Raw genomic sequence first — 22,532 nt, 5'->3', positions numbered from 1 at the left:
TATATATATATATATATATATATATATATATATATATATATATTGGGATGGGGTCCTTTAAATGTGAATACAAGGTCATGTGATTTTTAGTAATTTTAAAAGGAGGGAGTTTCCAATTGGAGTAGTTCTGATGAAGTCCCATAGAGGATGAAAGCGCTTAACTAATCGACTGCTGGAGTGTGTTGGATTCAATAAAGTGCAGCGCAAGTTCTACTGGATGCCTTTTTTGATTATTGGTCAAAATAGAACCAGCCAAAATAGACAAAACTACCTTGAACTAAGAAATAAGTCCAAAAAACAAATAAGACTAAACAAGAAAAAGAACTACTCTGATGTCCAGGCAAAACACAAGACAACCCCTCAAAAAATTTTGGCAGCTATCAATAAAATACTTCAACCAGGGAAATCATTACCTCACCCCCCCCCCCCAATAGTGACACCACCATTAGCAACACTGCAACTCAATTTAATGAATACTTTACCAGCTCCGTTCAAACTCTGATTAATAACAGCCCTCATGTAATCCACACAAACCTTCAAACCCCAAGAATTGACCAAAACTGCTTCTCTCTTCACCCAGTCCCAACCAGCACAATATATAAATACCTGACAAAACTAAAATCCACTACCCTTGTGACTGAAAGACTCCCAGGTGAATACCACAAGACTGCAGCCAAAGCAATCTCATACCCTGTCTCCATATTAATAAATAGGTCAATCACTGAACAACATATTCCAACCCTTTGGAAAATCTCTCATATTATGCCATACTATCAAAAATCCTTGAGAGATGCATACATTCCCAATTACTAAACTACTTACTAACTAACAATCTCCTGGCTCCAACACAACATGGTTTTCACACCAATCATAGGACTACTACTGCTCTTATCAGCTTCACCAATTCTGTAAATCAACAATGGAACAAAGGAAATCTTGTCTCTACCATTATCTTGGCTCTCTCCAAAGCCTTTGATACAGTCTCTCATTCCAAACTATAAACTCTACTCTCTGAACCTAAGCTCCACAGCTCCACATTATCAATATTCAAAAACTATCTCTCAAACTGCCAACAAGCTGCTAAATGGGAAAACACCCTAACCCCTCTACTCCCGGTAAACGTAGGTATTTCACAGGGATCCATCCATGGAACCATTTTTACCAACAACCTACATAAAGCCACCTTCCATAGCAACCGGATCTGATATGCTGATGATTCAACCCTAATCTGCTCTGCTCCAGCACTCCAACAATTACAGGAAATCACCCAAGAATCCTTTAAAGCAGTAGAAACCTGGCTATCTGACTCATAACTTATACTCAACCCAAAAACAAAAACAACTAATGCTATTATATCCCTCTAAAACTATTGACCCAATTCCCACATTAAAAATAATATCATCTAACAATACCCCTATCACACCAGTCACTCAAACTAAACTATTAGGTGTAATTATAGATAACAACATGAAATTTGAAAACTTGTATCTCATATCATCACAAAAGTTCACAAAAAAAGTCTTGCTACCTACCTACTCTCCACACTACACTATGCCTCTCCAGTACTAACCAACCTAAGCAAAAGTGGCCTGTATACTAACTATATGCTACAACAAAATAGCAAACTTTGCCACAAGCTTATCATACAAGTACCACCATTGCCAGTCCCTTAAAAAACTATCCTGGCCAGAATTACCAAACCTGTTAACCTTTAACCAACTTACAATAGCCCACCAAAACCTCTATCACCCCCCCCCCCAAACAAACAGCCCTATGAGGACTTCAGCACCCCTATACCAACAATCATCAACTAAGAAGTACCAATAAAGCACTGGTTGACATTTCTAAAAGTAAATATTACTCTGAGAACTCCCTCTACACTACTGCTGTCACAAGAACATGGAATGCCCTTCCTCTAGAGATCCAATCACTAGAAAACATACATAAATTTAACAGCCTATTTAAGTCCTACTTATCCCACCCATGGATATACTCCTGCTCTAGCCCTGGGTAAATCCTACCAATTATCCCTATTCCCACCTCATCTTCTTCTCTCTTTTATTCACAAAGCTACCTCATACACAACTATTAGTTACCAAATCAGACATAATGCATATCAGCATAATTTTATTCTTGCATACACTTACAATTTTTTTCTATCAGTGATTACCTGTCTACTATATACAAACACTCTACTGTATAAATTTTTGCAGCTACTAATGTCTGCTACAATAGTTCCATTTTCTGATTTTTTTTTTTCATAATTGTCTGGAATTACTCTGTACATTATTATTATTGTGTGATACTGAAATTGCTATTACTGCATATATATTATTTATTGTATTATTGTGTGATACTACAAATGCTTCTGTCTACATATTCTTACTCAATTAATGTATGATTCTGGAACTTCATATATTCTTGATTGTATTACTGTATGGAGCTTTTCTCCCCGGGCCTCAACTGAAAATGGGCAACTCTGTCCAGTCGGACATTTCCCGGTAAACAAATGTAAAATAAATAAATAAATGTGCTAGTTTACACAGGTGGTATTACTGATACTGATACAGTAGTATTACTGAGAACGCAGCTTCTAACCCCCTGTATTGGTTTGTCACTCCCACCTTCCTTGCTCTGCTTGCTACCATACCAGCTGATAACTCTTTTTTACTCACGTAGCTTTTATTTTCAAATAATATTATTAAATCACTCACAATGTATTATATTTAACAATTTAAATAATTATATACAATATTTACATTCAGCCTGACATAAGTAATGAAATTAAACAATTCATAAAACATGAATAATGAAACCAATTATACAGTTATCAGAGTGAGACTGATTCCAGTTGCAAAGTATTAATGAATGATAAAACTTTCCTCCAAGGGTTATTTACTAATGTCTTAGGATAGATTCTAAGTTCTTTCATTTTAATTTCCATCAGTGCTGTTTTTTCAGTAAGGAATCTTCCATGGTAGGTGTTGTATTGGAGCTCCACCTTCTGGTTATGCAATTCCTGGCAATTGTTAATATTGCCCATAGTAAATTTGTTTATGAATTTATTTATTTTAGTTTTTATAACTGGGGAAGTACACTGGGCCATGAAGAGCCCATTTTCAGTGGAGGCCTGAGGAGAAAAGCTCCTATGAACAGTTACAGAGAAATAGAATATACAATCAGTTGAGAGTATACAGTGTACAGTAAAATAATGTGGTAACATACAATAATGTGGTAACATATAATAAATTCACAGAGAAATACAGCATACAATACAATAACATGACATTTTTGATACAGAAACATACAAGTATATGTGAGTTAATATATATATATATATATATATATATATATATATATATATATATATATATCTTTTTTTTTTAGTTAGTTAAGGTAACGGTTTGAGGATGAGGGAGGATTGGGTGCAATAGGTGGCTTGTCACAGTACACTATAATGGGGTGATAATAGAAGTAGTTGTTGCAGGGAGGGTGGAGAGGTTGATGGCTAGAGGGAGAATTTAAGTTGGGGAGTGAGGTGTGCATATCCATTTAGCAGTAAGATAGGAGAAAAAGAGATATCTGAATTTAGTATGGTCCTGAATATTACAAGTTTGTTTTATTCAAGTGAGGACCTTCATTTACATTTAATAGTATTAGAGCTTTAGATAAAACAAATGATTCTGTAAATATGGCCTGCAAGAAGTTATCAATAGCACTCCAGTAAGTTTTAATATTAATACAGTCATAAAAGATATGGTACCAGTCAGCTCTAGACTCTTGCTGACATCTCCAACATAATCCCTTTCTAGAGGAACTAACTTTAGCAATTTTATCAGGGGATAAAAAAGCTCTGTGTAAAAATTTCCAATTGAAAATTCTCCAATACTGTGAATTAGATGTGAGCTTAACAGAAAATAAAATGTTTGATTTGTTTTCTGATGATAGATGTATCCAGTGACCTTTAGTGATATGTTGCCAATAAGATGATGTAGGTGTCAGAAGATACAGTATAGAGGTAGCTGTACCCACCAGGAGAAAGTACAAAACTAACTCAAAAAACAAGCCACCCTGGTGGAATTACAAAATTATTTGGATGTATAACAGGAGGAAGAAAATCATGGCAAAAATTAGGATGTGCAGTACCTAGAAGGATAAAACCACTGTCATCAAATGAAGCAAACAACTCAGAGGATAAATAGTCTACCAAAGCCAAATTTGAGGTACATTTGGCCTCCCAGGCCAAGGACAACTACAAAGCATTCTTTAGCTATGTCTGCAACCTCAGAGGCAATACACAGCTGTGTGCAGAGCTCATTGTAAATGGAGCCACCTATACTGAGCCAGAAGATATAGCAAACCTTCTGACTGATAAATTCAGCTCCAGTTTTACTCCTCTCTCTCACTCAACCTTCCCTCAGGAAATATCATCAAATATAACTCCCCCTACTATCACTAAGGAACAGGTCCTTAATGCTGTCTCTAAGACCAAGAACACTGCATCAACGGGCCCAGACAATATGTCAGGATGCCTTCTAAATAGCATGAAACATGACCCATCAGGGCCTCTGGAATTATTATTTAACTGTAGCCTCCAAACAGGCTTCATGCCTCATGAATGGAGAAAGGCAACAGTCATCCCTCTGCACAAAGGTTGGCTATCTACAGACCCAGGAAACTACAGACTCATAACTCTCACTAGTCTTATATGTAAAGCCATAGAAAGAATGATCATGGAGATGATCAATAGAGATATAGTAAACCTCCAGACACTGGACCCAACCCAGTTTGATTTCGTCAAGGACAGATCATACCTACTCAACCTGGTGGACTACTTTGAGAAGGTTACCAAAGGAATGGATGAGAGCAAAATCATTCACACTGCCTACCTTGACCTGGCCAAGACATTTTACACAATACCCAACTCAGGCATTGTTGACAAACTCAAGAGGTTAGGTACAAACCCATATGTTACCCAGTGGATAGCCAACTGGCTCACAGACAGGACCCAGGAAGTTAAATTTGGGGACTCCACCTCTACAAAGAGGCAAGTCACAAATGGAGTCTTTCAGGGATCAGTCCTTTGACCGCTCCTTTTTGGCATTTACTTCTCAGAAGTCAAGACCAATGTCAGTGGTCTCTGGCTGACTAAATGTGCAGATGATTGCAAATTAGGAGCTGTCATTGAATCTCACACTGACACAAATGTTCTCCAGGAGGGGCTGACACAGACAAATAACTGGTGTCAGAGCCATGGGCTAAAACTAAATGCCAAGAAATGCATAATAGTATCCTTTGGGAAGTCATCCATCCCTATTAATTCTCATATTGACAACAAACTCTTAGAGTTGACCCAATAGTCAGGGATTTAGGGACACACATAAATAGTAATCTAGCCTTTGATTATCACATGTCTACAGTGGCAAGGAAATCAATCTATATTGTGCAACATATAAACAAAGGTATGACATCCAAGTCCAAGGAAGTCATTGTTCCACTGTATTCAGCATTCATCAGACCTGAGTACAATGCCCCCTTTAGCATGTACCTAACCAGGTATATCCAACAACTGGAACATCCACAGAGGTTCCTCACTAAAAGAATACAGGGCATAAGTAATATGTCTTATGCAGACCGCCTCAAGGCAGTATCCCTGTATTCTGTCTCCTACAGGCTTTTGAGGGGAGATCTCTGCCTGGCATACAGGGCATTGTCAGAACACACTCTGATGGATCTCCTACATGTCCATAAAACAAACAGTAGAAGAATTACCCATTCTAAAGACATAAGCCTTGCCTGTGGTATAAATAGGACCTGCTGGAGAGATAGGTATGTATCCCAGAGACTATCTCATCTATGGAACAGGCTCCCCATCCATGTGAAGCAGAGTTCTCCCTAACCCAATTCAATTGCAACTTGGACAACTGGATGGGAAACCGGAAATTCATCCCTAGTTTGGCACCCATGTCTCTAATGCAAACAGGTAACTTGTAAATGGTTCATCTCCCAGGCCCATGCTTACACTTATCAAGGGTATCAGAACTTGTCTGAGATTTGGGATGCATGGCTAGGCTTAAAAAGGCCCTTGTGGTCATTAGCTTAGTAAACACCAATGAACCTATGTGTCATTTTGTAAGTTATTAACTCTCTATATAAATGTGAAATAATATTCTTCATATTATGATTATTGTAAATAATTTCATACAACCAGCTTATGAATTTTGGAATATTCTTAGAAGTAGAATTATTAATTATTCTACATAGATCCTGAGAATATGTTAAAATAGTCTGAAGTATTAGCCAGTCTTGAGATGTTATTTCGTAAGATGTCTTTATATATTGTAAATCTAAGACCTTTTGACCTCTGATGTATTGTTGCCAACAAATAAAATTCTTGTGTTCCCATGAAATAAGGACTTCTCTATGTACCTTATCGGGAAAGTCCTTGGTAATAATAAATGGAATTAAAGATCAAACCAAAGTTTTATATCCATATTTACATTAACAAATGTCCTAAAAACATTAAAAAGATGATTATCAAGTTTGATTTAGTAGTTTTTGTTATATTATATTGCATATTAATACTTAATAATTAACAACTGACAACTCTTGATAAATCTCTGTTGACTATATTGAAAGGCACTACACTGTATCCCTCAAATACAGTTCAACTAATATCAGCTAAACAGTTAAAGGGAAAAGAAGAGATTCACTGATTTGTTTAAAATCATTTTACAGTAAGAAGGTTAAAAAAAAACAGACTGTCTAAATTCTGTTCATTAATTAATTAAAGAATCATGACTTGTCCTTGGACACTGACTAGTTCTGTCTTACTATGGAAACACAAACAAAGAGCTTGACTTCTAGTTGCAAAAGACAAAGCTGCAGCGAGTTTCAGTTTACAATTCTTTGCCACACACTTGTCCTTCAATAGCTTAAATGCTACACATTGAGAAAACATTTATTCTCCTTTCCTGACAGCATTTATTTTAATTACCTCCTGCGTAAACTGTGTGATTTATAATTGAAAGAACACAGCATTTACATTTCATATTTATTTAAGAACTTACAACTAAAGCATGTTAGAAGTGAAAGAAAACAATTGGTATCAAAACAGACTGATTTAACAGGACTTTTACACAGCTACATTGCAATTATTCTTAAACATAAAGGTAGATAAAAATATATATTCTAAAAAGTATTGCTAAAGGTTTGAAAGAAAGCTTACTTGCAAAGACCCAGAACCCCTTTGGTCATATGACTCATGTTCCTATGTATCACTTCTTCTTAAAGGCATACCACGTCCCACTTTTATTATAAAAAGTAAGACTAATACCCAGTAGGCTGTAAGCACACATGTATGCAATAAGACATGAGGAAAAGTGTGCATGATGCAGATATCGCTATAATCATGGGGGTGTTATAAGGCATGACCCCAAAGGACCTCTCCTTTTTGTCCCTGGGCATGTAGTAATATCTGTACAATGTACACATCCCAAGGTTCCCTATTGCACTTAGAAAATTGTTTTCTGTACTTTTTTTAGTCCAAATTTTACATTTAGAAGTTTTGTGTATGGCAGTTCTATGTTATGTAGTGCATTTTAATGTAAAACAGTTCCTCTGTTTGTTTAGCTAATAGATAGGTATGCAAGGTTTTAACCATACCTCTCAACAGTATTCACAGAATGTCCAGATTTTTGTCTCACATTTTTGGTCTGTTTCTCTTAAACTTTGTTGTTTTCTGGCAAATCACTGAGAGTTGAAGTCACTAAATAATGATTTACATTTGAGTTTCAGACTTCATATCATTTACACACTGAACGTTATCACAAATCCTGCTGTTCTAGCAACTTTCTAGGTGTACAAGAGCAGTATTTAAAATTTGTCCTTATTTTTGCCCCCCCCCCCCCCATTATTTTAGGCTTTCTCCAAATTTCTTGTGCTAAGAGGTTAAGAAGTATGATTTTAACTTGTAAAATTTTGGTCTGAAATTTTCACGGTATTTATTTATTTATTCATTCATTTGTGAAACTTTTCTGTCTGTCAAACAGTTGTATGCCTTTGAACAGTCCAGTTTACAAAGCGGTGCTTGCACTACACAATACCTCAATTGTGTTTTGTCAGTTCCGGGTGAAGAGACTTAAATATCAGCAGTAGAGTGCTTCACAAATGTGTACCTTTTTCCAGGTTACATATTTTCCAAAATATTCACAAGAGTAATTATTTTGGTAGGAACTCCAAGTACTGAAAGATCAAGTACTTACAAGCCTACTAAAACAGCCCCAACACTCCTGGCTCTGCTCTTCACCTGGTTAATACCTACCAAAGTAACTTATTAAGCTACTGTACCTACAACAAAAAAACATACCTCTCTCTTACGAACTTTTCATATGTAGAACCCATCATGATGATGACCTTAATATAACTTCACTTTTCTCTTCTACTGTAAACAGTCAATACTTCTCTATTGTATTCCTCCCGCATCGCCTTCTAGTTTCCTGCCCTCTTCTTTTTACCTCCACTTTGTAACTAAAACCTAAATGTAAATATAAATTAATGCGTTTTCCATTTGTTTTATTGTTTTTCTTTGTGGAGCAAGCAGGTTATCTACTGATGTACTATGTTCTTCATCTGTAACTATGTATGTAATTAATTGCTATGTTAATCAAATTGTTAATCGCTATGTAAATCCAATGTAACTACTGTCTGTATATTTTAACTGTGGAGCTTTTCTCCCAGGGCCTCCGCTTAAAATGGACCTACATCCAGTCAGACACTCCCAGTCAACAAATGTAAATAAATAAATAAATAACTCATTTTACAGTTCACTAATATTGCACTGTTTACTGAATCCTGAGATCTACACTTTTGAGAAGCCTTTCAGGCAGTGTTACTGTGTAATTTAATACTTTCTGTTTGCTGCTGGTACTTAATTGTTGCATTTCTGCACTTTTTGCTCCCCAGGCCACCGCTGAAAATGGACCTACATCCAGTCGGACACTCCCGGTCAACAAATATAAATAAATAAAGAAAGAAATCATTTTACAGTTCACTAATATTGCACTGTTTACTGAATCCTGAGATCTACACTTTTGAGAAGCCTTTCAGGCAGTGTTACTGTGTAATTTAATACTTTCTATTTACTGCTGGTACTTAATTGTTGCATTTCTGCACTTTTTGCTCAGCAAGACTACCCTTTTATTTGGTCACACAAGGAGCAACACGTTTGCCAGGGACAACAAGCAGTGCCAGATGTGCTTAGGAGTAGCTACTCGAGTTACTACTCTTCTTCACTCCTGCAACAACTTACTGACCACACAAATATGGCCAGGAAACCATGCAGCCAGCATTGTGGATATCAGTGTCCTCCTGAGGCAATTTAGCAATTGCCTTTTATATTTACTGACAACCATCTTATTCTTAAACAAACTGATAAGGTATGTGAGAGATGCATTTAGAAAATGTTACTGGAGGCAAAGTTCTCACTGGCTAGCATATATAATACTAAGCAGGCTGTCTGAAATGCACACACTGAACCCACCACACATATTATGGATCAGACACACGGACCCTCATATGCTGAGACTCTCAAAGGTAATCTTCCCAAAATATAAAGACCTCCCAGACATTTGACTTACAACAGATATCCTCAGCATCATCAAAAGCCCTCCACGAACCCAACACTCACTCTAACACATATAATCATACCACATGGAGCCTCAACTTCAATGCCCACATGGCAGGTCACCACACAACCCAACATTTTAGTCATAGGAGACTCCATTGAACGACACATAGATGTCCCAGAAGACAGTCACAATCAGTTGTCTGTCAGTGGCCAGGATCCACCAGATCACTCACATACTCAGGTCATTGGCCCACTAGTACCAGTATGACTCTAACATAATCCATGTGGATGTAAATGGCCTGATAAGTGCCTCCCTACTATACAAAGAGAGACATTATGAAGCTCTCAGTTGCCTATCTGGAATTGTTACAGGTAGTCTATACAATCATGTTAATAAATGCTTAGAGACAGCTGTGCCTACCAGAATAAACTCAAAAAAACAAATCACCTTGGTAGAAGCAAGACTTCAACATGCCTTATAACATAAGGAAAAAATTAAAGCAAAAATCAGAAAATACAATGCCCAGCACAATACAAACTCTCTCATCAATCTAAACAAACAACTCAGAGGGTAAATCAGGTCTACCAAAGCCTATTTTGAGGTAAAAATATCATCCCAGGACAAAAGCAACTACAAGGCTTTCTTTAGCTATGTCTGTGACTACAAAGCTGTACACAATAATGAGCAGAGTTAATTGTGACTGGGGCCACGTAGAGCTAGGTGTTAGATATATCAAATCTACTGGCTGACAAATTAAGTTCCAGTTTTGCCCCCCACCCCCTTGGTCATCCCTCAAGAAATACCATTGAATATAACAACCCAACAATCACTAGGGATGGCCATCAACACGGTTTACTGTCAAATGCTCGAAAATCACAACCGCAAACAGTGATTTCCGCGACGCATATCCTCAACTCATACATATTAAGTAGGTTGTAAGGTCGACGCAACAAGATTGACAACGTTCTGTCGACATTAATTTTGGCAGCTGCCATTGCCAACCATGCTTCTTGTCCCTGCCTTGTGTATGTCCTTCTGAACGGACGTACACATGAACGTCAACATTCCGAATGTCGCTCCTACCATGTTCGAGGAGGAGCCTGTCATGTAACCGAATGTCGACATTTTGATTGTAAACCCATCAACACTGAAGTGGCTGTTGGAGGTGGAGGAGTTTTTGTGTCATTGTCTGGGCAGACAGACTGGTTTCTCATACCAGATGGTGGCTTCAGTATAGCTGTAGGGTTGGCACCCTTGTGGGCGGAGAAACACTAATTTAATATTGACCATAATAGCAGTCATGACTCATAACCTATTATTAAAGTGAAAAAGATATGATTACTGACTACCTGCACACTGTCCCAACATGCATCTCTGATCTGCATGTGCAACTTCATCCCCAGCAAGTTACAAATTCTAAACGACTGTATAGCAAAGTTTTCCATGTACCCGACTACGTGTGCCACAGGAGGATACTCAAAGCATATGTTTGTGGGCTTATAACAGTCTCTTATTTTTACGCATTCACAGACATCACTAATGGAGGGCTCTGTATAGCCGGAACAACAGAGGGCTAATGTCAGCACTGTTACTGTAGCTAACTATGTTGAGAACTTGCAATTGTCATGGTCTAATGATACAATGGCCCTGTCTTTGACACTATAATGAGAAGGAACACCCACAGTTACAATTGCAGAGGCCCCTACAGATATAGCTACTAACTGTATGGCTTCATCAGAGCCTGACATACCTCCCATTGCTGAGATCCCCCTCTGTGTCTCCACCAGATGAGGCATCTGATATGCACACTATTTCTGGCATGGGCATACCCACTAGAGGGGACAGACTCAGTGGTGTCCAATGCTGATGTAGTTCCATTACTTCCCTGATATGCATCAGGCACTCAGATTTTATCCATGAGACCCCCTCCTCAGTCCTCTCCCAACCATTCCACTAGATGGATCCAGAATCAAATCGGTTAACCAGCACAGTGGACGCTGGCTTCAGTCACATAGTGGTATGCCAACCCAATCGCTAAAAGCTGTGATCCCTTAAACCCTACAACCACTCAGAATATTATGCTACCAACCTCACCTCCTATGACCACGCCTCATATTGTAGTGCTACAATCTACTGTCACTGTATCTCCCCACCTGTGCAAGTGGACTGTGTTTTGCCAACCCCTACCCTGTGACAGTATGTTGATGTCTACTGTACACTGTGGCCAAACCAACCTAAATGTGTATCTCATTATTTAATATTATCATTCATCGCCCACAGTTGTAGACCAGACACCTCTGGTTTGCCAGTGCTGCAATGTGTTATCCCTTTTGCTGCTGCTTCTATGGCTCTGCTGCTGTACTGCCTTCCCAGTGTTTCCTCCCTGCCCTGCTGCGTCTACTGCTGTGTTGTATAAAGCATGGCCTCCCATGATGTTATCTGTTTACACTGCCTGTTTTGCCAGACCCTTATTGTGTAGGATGGTGCACACTAAAAATATGTTGTTGCATATCTCAGGACTATACTGTAGTGTCCCACTGAATAGATTCATAGGTTCATAGATTAGTACCAAGGCATCTAAATATCGGTATCTACCCTTCAGCAGTCCAAATATGCATTCCACAATGTTTCTGGTTTCAACATGGGTCTTGTTGTATATCATTTCCTCCATGGTCTGTTGGTTGTGAATGTTGGTCATGATCCACGGTTCAAAGGTATAACCAGCATTGTCTGCAGCACATGACTCAACATTATACGTGGCCCACTGCCTGTATACATGGTAGCTTATGTATAACCCATTCTGCCCAATATGTGTGTGTGTGTCTATATATATATATATATATATATATATATATATATATATATATATATATATATATAGATATATATATATATATATATTTTTTTTTTCCCCCACATTTGCTAATATACATTTGGCCACTTTCAGTTCAACATTACCAAATGTTGAAAACAAGCATTCCACCAACTTGTATTCACCTACATGCTATTCCTGATTATAATAGTAAACCAAACACACATATATATATATATATATATATATATATATAATATATATAGATATATATATATATATATATATATATATATATATATATATATATATATATATATAAATATATATATAAATATATCTGTATACACACACACACACACACACACACACACACACACACACACACAAACACACATAGTTAGCTTTAACTATTACTCATAGTTGTTTTTATACTTAAGCTTTATCTTTCACTGAAAGTTGGAGAAAGTAAGTTGTAGCAGTAGGGAAAATAAGCTTTAAGATCTTTCAGTCTTTGTCAATATTTGATATCTAGAATTAGAAAATGGTGGAATTTAACTACAATACCCAGTTAGAGAACACATATTCTACAGTAGGATATCAATGTAAGAGGAGAGTCCTGCAACAAGTCTGCAACTTCAAGGCAACAGTATTAAGCCTCCATGAAGCATGGAGAGAAAAAACAGCAATCATGTTTTTTTTTTTTTTTTACTCAGTAAATGTGACTGTTTAGTGATTGTCAGTTAAAAAAAGAAAAAAAAATAAGTAAAACAAAACTAGTGCACTTAACTGCATTAGACAGATGTGTGTGCACTAATGTGTGTGCACACATGCCTGTATTACTTAACTTCTTTGCTCAGAATTCGGGACAAAGTTAACAGTAATGGGTGACAGACTCAAAATTAGGAAAATTTGTAAATATTATCCTAGTTCACATAAGTTAATAGAACAACAGGTTTTGCATCAACATGTTTTCTCTGAACAATAAGTAGTATAAAAATTAACAGTTTTCAGAAGACAGGGCAAAAATATGAGTTAAAAAAACAAGGGCATTTGAGAGGTATGTGGTGGATGGAAAATATGTTGGTTTGTGCTGTATTGTTTTCATTCATTTGACATCTGAGGTGTAGACAGTCAAGAAAGTGGCTATAACTGCTAGGCATGAATATATATATATATATATATATATATAGGTTCACTTTGTAATTTCAAAATACTGAAATCTCGAATTTCAGTATTCTGAAATCACAAAGCTGAAAACCCAACCACAACCCACAAACTCAAAAACACACAACCGCGAAATTCAAAATCCCGTACCCACTCTACACATACAGTACACACATAAACAAACCCCCCCCCCACAATCAAACAAACTAATCTAAACTACATATAAGCAGGGGGGCAAGCTCCCCTGCACCCCCACATTCCCCCACTTTTTTATTCTAACTCTGAGATCGCGCAAACAGTAACACAAACTAAACTTACACACACACATCTTACAGTCTCTCAAACACACACATAGCAGTCACAACACACACTAAACCCCTAACCAACCTACTTACACACACATACTTACCAAAATTAAGCCCAAACATCCACATTCCGTACCACCAGAAGCAGAAATTCAAAATATCCGTGCCTCGGTATTTTGAATTTCGTGCTTCTGCCGGTTTCGGAAATGTGAGTATTCGGCTTTGTGATTTTGGAATACTGAAATTCGACATTTCAGTATTTCAAAATTACAAAGTGGACCCATATATATATATATATATATATATATATATATAAAAACACTTTATAATCTTGAAATACTGAAATGTCGAATTTCAGTATCTCGAGACTATAAAGTCTAAGTTTGAAAATAGCAAAAGTGCATAATCGCAAATTCGAATAGTTCGAATTCGCTGTTATGGCTTTACGCTAAGTAATGTCTGGGATTGTATGTGGATGGTGTGTGGTGATTTAGGTGTTTTGTCAGGTAAGGGAGTGTTTTGTATGGGTTTTGAGTGGGAGTGTGTGTGTGTGTGTGTGTGTGTGTGTGTGTGTGTGTGTGTGTGTGTGTGTGTGTGTGTGTGTTAGCTTTTGTTTACTGTTTGTGCGATCTCGGAGTTAGTATATATGAGTGGGGGGGGTGGGGGTGCAGGGGGGCTTATTTGTGTTGTAGGTTTCTGGATATGTGTTGTTTTGTTTATGTTGTGATGTGGGCGTTGTGGTATATGTGTGGTCTGGTGTGTGCTGTGTTTTGAATTTCGTGATTTTTGGGCTTCATGGTTTTGGTGTTTCGGTGTTGTTTGGGTTAGATTTTATAGTCTCGAAAAACAAAAATTTGAGATTTCAGTATTTCGAGATTATGAAGTGAATCCATATATATATATATATATATATATATATATATATATATGTGTGTGTGTGTGTGTGTGTGTGTGTGTGTGTGTGTGTCTGTGTCTATATATATGATTGTGAGTTAGTTGTGCCTCTGCATGTGTGGTGAGACTCTCTCTCTGCCTCTGCATCTCTTAGCATGTGTATAATTAAATTTATTGTGTGTATATGTATGTAAACATTAAATACTTAATGTATATATGTATACTTTGGATGTAAAATACATCCTACAACTGCAATACATATCCTTCATCAACTATGAAACATTAAACGGAGAAACTGTTTTACATCAAAAATATAAATGTATATGTATATATACTAATAGTAAAATAAATACAAGTCATTTTAACAAATAGCCCATTTTCTAAACACAATAATGCAGGGTGGATGCTATAAGGGAAATTTCAGACCTTTGGGGGGTGGAAAGGTCCTCTTTCAATGGCTTCAGGCCCCAAAACACCACTGTGCGGTCCGTTATTTCCTCAATAATGCCTGTCTTGTTGGGCATTATTGTTTGCTTGCATAACTGATATATAAGTAATGAATGTGCATTGTATAAAACATACATATTTTAAGCTGTTGTGTTTCTTATTTTAATTTGTATCTGCTGTACAGTAATACAACTGTAATAAGTATATATAACCACTTTGTACCATATATGGTTATGGTGCTTAAATGCATTTGTTCAACCTTTACATTTCAGAGAAACAAATGTGAAGTGATTTATACTTAAATGTCTGTGATACAATACATGGACCATTAATATTAAGAATATTCAGTACCCTTAGGTGATAGCTTATAGTTCATGTGTCAACATATATTCATTTTGTTACATGGCACAAAGTGATGATAGAATATCACCATCTTAGAAATGTTGTATAATTACGCATTAGCACAGTTTAGTGTGATGACAGACCTAATTTAATTGTTACACTAGAGCTTCCAAACTTGAATAGTTTTATAAAGGTATATGTGAAAGCACAAACATGCAATTCAGTGGCCAAGTAGTGGTAGTGGTTAGAGATTGGAAGTGCTGTTCTAGACTCAGTTTATTTGTTATCACCAGAATAATTTCCAATTACATACACTTATTTGAAATTAAATATAATAAAATGATCCCATCAGTGTATATTAAGGAACCAGGGCACAAGCTTGTAAATCTGCATACAGTAGGAATCTGTATTGTTCATCATGATTTCCATTGTATTCTGACCATAAAATTGCATAAAAAGTAATGAACAGAAATGTTCATTACCACACTATCATCTGTTAACTAGAACTTCCTAAAATGCCTCCCCATAGGTGATGCTGTAATTGAATTCAGTACAACTTTTCTAAATATCCAAAACATCCCAGCCAAAACTTCAACCCAAACCCCTCTCCGGATAAGTCACCCCTTGAAAATGCAGTACAGTTCAACTCTTATTGTATAGATAGTATAGCATCTCTAACAAGGATTCCTCAACATATTATCCCAACCCTGGCCAACAGCCACATATAAACACATCCACTTTCACCTTCAAACCTATGCCCACATCCTATATAAAACTACTCATAAACAAATTTAAACCATCCTCATCTTAAGCTGATGAACTTCCAAGCAAGTACCTAAAAATAGCAGCCAGTAGCATTGCCTATCCTGTTTCAATCCTTATAAATAGGTTAATCTGGGAATCCCATGTATCTTGTCTCTGGAAAAAGTGAAGCATTATCCCTTGCACAAAGGAGGAAATTCAACATAAATTAATAATTTTAGACCTATAGCAATCTTGTCTTCCCTTGTCAGAATACTTGAAAATGTATTCAAAAACAATTGCTAAACTCTCCCCTGCAGGAAGAACTCCTATCCCCCATACAACATGGCTTCCGGCTTTCCCATAGCACTGCCCTTCTAACCTACATAGATACTGTCAATAAAGCTAGAGATAATGGCAAACTAGATACCATAAGTAACTAAACTCATCTAATGTGGCGACGCTTCCTCAACTTGGGCTTAATAGAAGCCCTCTCATTGAGTCCTCAGCCGGCCAAGCAGGAAGATCCTTTAAAAGTTTATTCAGCACCGGTTGCACAAGCAGATAAGCACTTTCACTGTTACAGCTTCTTCAGATCTATACAAAAAGTGCTCCATAATTAAAGACGTTTAAATACTAATTCAAAAATCCTGGCACCAATCACTTACAAGTATCAATCAACCTTCTTAAAAGGGAGATGGCACATACAATTGCTGTAGCAATGTTATAAGCAGCATAAAAAGTCAGCGTGCACGTTTTGGAATATTAATGGGGGGGTCATGGTATAATGTGAATTATACAATGACTGGCCCTAAACATCCAGAAATGAGCAAGCTGATTGGCCAGCCCAACCAGCGTGCCCATTGTAAATCCAAGAATATACTAAGGAAAAAGGTCCGGTCACCCGGACTTTTTCCATTAGTATATCCCCTGATTTTTTTTTTCTTGTCCAGAGGTAGCAATGGAAAAAGGAAGATGTATGTTGCCTTAATCTCGCTATGTTAAACGAGTTTAACATAGCGAGATAGCTTAAAAAAACAACAGAGATCTTCCTTTCTCGGTTATTTTTTTAAAGATATCTCGCTATGTTAAACTTGTTTAACATAGCGAGATACTTAAAAATCAATGGAGATCTTCCTTTCTCCATTGCTACCTCTGCACAGCACTGATGTACTGCGTAAGTGTATGAACACGACCCTTACACATGCGCAGTACATCAGAAATGCCCCAGGATACCTGCAGAAGGGTAGCACGGACTCATTATACAATAACATTATTTAAGAAAAGTATGTATTTTTTTTCTTAAATAATGTCATTGTATAATAGCAATAACCCACGGCTGGTTGTGGGCAATGATGGATTTACCCATAGTTACCTTTGTTTGGTCACTCGGGCTTCACCCTCGTGACCAAACCATACTAACCGTGAGTAAATCCAGCATTGCCCACACCCATCCGTGGGTTATTGCTTAATTATACAATGACCCACCATTAATATTCCGAAACGTGCACACTTATTGGCCAGTGTGCCCATTGTAAATCCCACAATATACCAACGGAAAAAGGTCCAGTCACTTTTTTCCATTAGTATAAAGTGTCCAAAACCTTTTTTTTTATTATAAAAAAAAAAAAAAAAAAAAAAAAAAACATAAAAACAGTGGAACAGAGACTTTCTTTTCTCCGCTGCTTCCATTTCAAAGCATTGCTGTACTGGGTATGCATGGGAACGCAAGTCCCATATGCATGCACAGTACATCAACCCAGGGAAGCAGTATACCACCACCGGCGGAAGAATGGTAATGCGCCATTATACAAAGACATTATTTAAGAAAAGTAAGTATTTTTTTTCTTAAATAATGTCATTGTATAATAGCAATAACCAACTCCATGGTTGTGGTATATTGAAGATTTACCCATGGTTGGCTTTATTTAATCACTCGGGCTTCGACCTCGTGATTAAACCATGCCATCCTTGGGTAAATCTTCAATATACCACACCACACACCACGCCATCGGTTATTGCTTAAATAATATACAATTTCTGAAGTAAAAGAAGTCTGTAACTTTTGAAATTATTTCTTAATAGTAACTCACCACATGGTCTCCAAAAGTCATCAGTTTTATGAGGGATTAAGACTGGCAGAGCTTAAATTTGACTCAAAATCAACAGTTGATAGATACCTGTCTTAATTTCCCAGCTCTATGTAGAAATCAGTAACTTTTGTCTAGTATCAGGATCTGGTCGACAACAAAAACTGACAGTGTAACTCGTTTGGATTTGCTTCATATTTTACTCCCCTTCTGGCTTCTACAGATGTTGTTTGTTTAATTTGGTTCAATCTTAGCCACCGCAGAAGGATTTGTGATTTAGGACCTTCAAATGTTAAAGCATGACTACCGGTAACGGTAAACATTCTAGGCTCGTTCCTATTTTGATCTGATTCATTCCGGCAGTTGCAGAGGGATGCATACCTCTTAACCACTTAGAGCAAGAAATCTGGACAAAGCCATAAATAACGGGGTCAAATGCCCCAAAATACGGACAATTTTTAAATATTGCTCTTACAAACATAGAAAGTTGATAGAATAAATAAAATGTTTTGCGTTAGTGTGATTTTTCTGAAGGTTGTGAAGTCTGAAACTCAAGTGCCTGTGATTTTCTGACTTCAGGCTTCAATGATTTGCTAGAAAACCACAATTTTGTGAAAAATGGACCAAATATATAAGGCAAAAATCTGGTCATTCTGTAAAAATCTCTACAGTTGAGCTGTATGTTTAGAACCGGTACCATGTGAATATACACAGTTTAAATCTATCAAAGCGAGACTACAGGAAATGAGACTTATGTAACTTTGTTTCTAACTGTTGATCCATTTGTAAGTAAAACTTACAGCCAGAGTTTGGTGTGCGGTCCTTTATAGGACCCTTGCAGTGCGGGTTCCTCTTGTAGCTTCGCGCAACACATTTCTCAGCATTCTTACATCCTCAGCAGTGTGTGTGTGTGTGTGTGTATGTGTGTGTGTGTTTCACTCATCCGTCACTGAAATATTTGATTTTCTGGAGAATGTCTGAGGATTATAGCCACTAATGCAAAACATTAGGATTCATCATTCAAGTTATTCATGTTAATGCAAAATATGTTATTAACTTCGCAAGTAAATTAGGTTAATGGGTTCAAGTGGGTAGTTTTGTTTTTATTTATTTATTTTTTATTTTAGTTACTAGACATGCGAATAAGGATTCCATTAACGAGCTTTACCCCGACTTTCTCAATTACCCTAAAGTACCGTATGCTTAAGTGGCTTTCTCAAGGTCATCCAGTACGCAAATAAAGTCTGGGGGAATGAAACCCTGTACCACGGGAAACTGTCGGTAAACAGATCATACAGCCTTAACCCCCTGCCCTTAATTAAAAATTGTCCCCGATTGTTGGTCCTTTTCCCCTTCTACCCCTGCCCATTATTTTTCACTTTGTCCAGAATTCTTCTGCAAAGAAGTAGAGAGGTGCGGTGTGCGGATGTGTTTTGGTTGCGGGTTTTCTAACCTATTTATATATGTACATGATCTGCATTACTTATAATCTTATAAAATAATGGAAGAGAGACCCCTTTCTTAGAAAAAGAGTCCGAAGGTTGTGCAGCGTCCTCGCTATTTTCCAGTAATGGCATTGTTTTCCTAGACTCCTGAATACTGAAGTTGATTATTTACGCAATATATCTAGCTGGAGTGTGATGTAGCTTGGATTTAATGGCAGAGGCATGATGATCGCCTTGACATGCCATAATGAGCAAATCTTGTGAACCCTACATTCCAGAATCCAGCAGATCTGGTTGCTTTACTAAGGAATTCACTCAATAATCAAACACACACGTACACATACACTTCTACTGTAGAGATGTGCAGCGGCTCCTTGATCCAGCGACTTAAGGGTGTGACGCCGGTACAGATTTTCGCAGAATGTCCACATTTTTGCCTCATATTTTTGGTGTGTTCCTCCTAAAATCTGTATTTTTCTGGCAAATAGCTAACGACTGAAGTCATTAAATCATAACAAACATTTGAGTTTAAGACTGTAAATCCTTCAGAAAATTCATGCTAATGCAAAACCTATTATTCTATCAACTTTCTAAGTTTGTAAGAGCAATGTGTAAAATCTGTCCCTATCCCCCCCCCCCCACCACCACCATTTTAGGCTTTGTCCAGATCTTTTGCTCTAAGAGTTTGATAGGTATGCTCAGCTTAGAGGACTATCCATGTAATTCTTCCTGTATGCACGTATATTATTAAGGGTATGTTAGTGGAAAACGCTTTCCTCGAAATCACTGTCATGCCTCTTGTGACTTGCAAAAACGATAGCTTTAAAGGAAAGGTGGAGAAAATAATTAACGTCCCAGGCGCCTCTGTTTATTGGGGGGGGGGGGTAAAAAGGGGCAACCAAAGGCGACAGCACAATGTTATATTTTTGACCTGTGTGATAAAACGGTGCTCCAGGTTTGAACTCAGTATTAGTTAACTAGCATAGCTCTTAACTTCTTAGCACAAAAAAAATCTGGACTAAGACAAAAATAATGGGGGAGGGGGGCAAAGTACCAAAAATAGGGGCATGCTTTAAATACCGCTCTTAGAAACTTATAAAGTTTTTAGAATGAAAGATCTTGTGTTGCCATGCATTGTGTGAATGATATGAAGTCTGAAACTCAAACGGTTATGTAGTGAATTCAAGCCTTACTGGTTTGCCACAAAAATCCAAAAAAATAAAACAAATTTTATGAGGAACAGAACAAAAATATGAAGCAAAAGACATTCTGCGAAAATCTGGACAGTTGAGATGTATGTAACTAGTGCTGCCCCCCAAGTACCTCTAACGTATATTGGAAGTAACCACGAAAACCTTACCTAGCTTGCACGTTTCCCCGACTGGACTGAGCAAGGCAGTACGTTGTCATTATAAACAGGTCTGATTCTCTTCAAAAGGCAATCCATCATATCCATTATTTGAACAGACGCTGACATGATGATGGTATTTATTTAGACGTGCACATTTTTATGTAGCGAGAGAGAGAGAGAGAGAGGAAATGTAAAAACAAATTCAAAATCAAGGATTGCACGCAACTAAGGCTTGTACATCACTGACACAAACTAAGTGCTTACCTGGAAACAAGTGGCAAATGAGTTCCTAAAATTCAAATAGAAATGACTGTACCTGCACTCGCAAGACGTTAAAACTCCATCAGGACTAGCCTGGCTAGAAGAAAGCTTTTCTCGTGCATTTACTGGGGTTATCTCATATAAGTGTATGGTCTCTACGCCAGTCAGTTCCGTAAAGTAGCAAGTAAAGTGATTATCTTACCGTTGGGACTAGAGGTGGTAAATCCACAAGTTTGTAGGACTGGATTTCGGAATCATTCCAGGCAGTGAGAGATTCCACAATCCGGGTACAATTAGGATCCTGGGGAGGGCAAGAGATACCCCTTCTTACAGAGCGACCGTTCATTTTTATGCTAAACAGGTGGTTCTACTGAGACTGATGTCCCTGAGTGGTTGGTCCTACTGCACTCCGGCACGGTTACTGAATGAATAGTCTAAGCCTAGGACGAAATGCTACCAGTCAGCAGTGATGCTTGCCTATAAATACAGTACATTTATTAGACTGCACATGCCCAGTAACTCAATTGATAGCCAACTTGACATTACATTAGGAATACAGCAGACTGGGGCTACTATTTTATATATGTAGACATACAGATATAGACACGGGAAAACAAAAATTGCAATTTTACATAGTTGACAAAATATAACAGTTTTATTCTGTTACTTTAGTATGACTGCCAGCATGACATAATCGATTTCATTTTGTTAAAATAAAACCGTTTTACTTAAAAGGTTACTATTATCTGTTTTGTTATTGCAGTATTGCTCTTGTGAACGGCATCTGCAGTTCATGATATTTAAACAGGTAAAGCAGTGCTGTTAGCCAGGGCAATTGAAAAATAATGAGACTAGCAAATGCACTTAATGAATTGCAAAGTCAACATAGTTGGATGCTGCTTCCCACCTGGCTAAAACATCCCTCCACTAGAAAACCTCCTCAGTTGGTCTACCCACCATCTCCCCCAAGAAACTATCATCTTAGGTGATTTCAATATTGACTGGCAATCCTGTTCTGGCAACAATCAAACCCATCATGTACACCTTC

The 22,532-nt window shown here is 37.4% G+C and overlaps 1 protein-coding gene across 1 annotated transcript in view; it reads right to left on the bottom strand.

The window, feature by feature from the left end:
• Window positions 1-21,917, bottom strand: part of OPN4 (opsin 4) — a 531,222-nt gene extending 509,305 nt beyond the window's left edge. The window contains exon 1 of the mRNA XM_044056590.1: window positions 21,687-21,917. Coding sequence (XP_043912525.1) covers window positions 21,687-21,830 — 144 coding nt within the window. The 5' untranslated portion in view covers window positions 21,831-21,917. The remainder of the gene's footprint in view (window positions 1-21,686) is intronic.
• Window positions 21,918-22,532: the final 615 nt, after the last annotated feature.

This window comes from Protopterus annectens, chromosome 14.part0 (genome assembly GCF_019279795.1).
Source record: "Protopterus annectens isolate FY-2018-M chromosome 14.part0, PAN1.0, whole genome shotgun sequence".
Classification (NCBI taxonomy): Eukaryota; Metazoa; Chordata; order Ceratodontiformes; family Protopteridae; genus Protopterus; species Protopterus annectens.
Note: the sequence above shows the minus strand (reverse complement) of the source record. Positions and strands in the feature narration are given on the sequence as shown.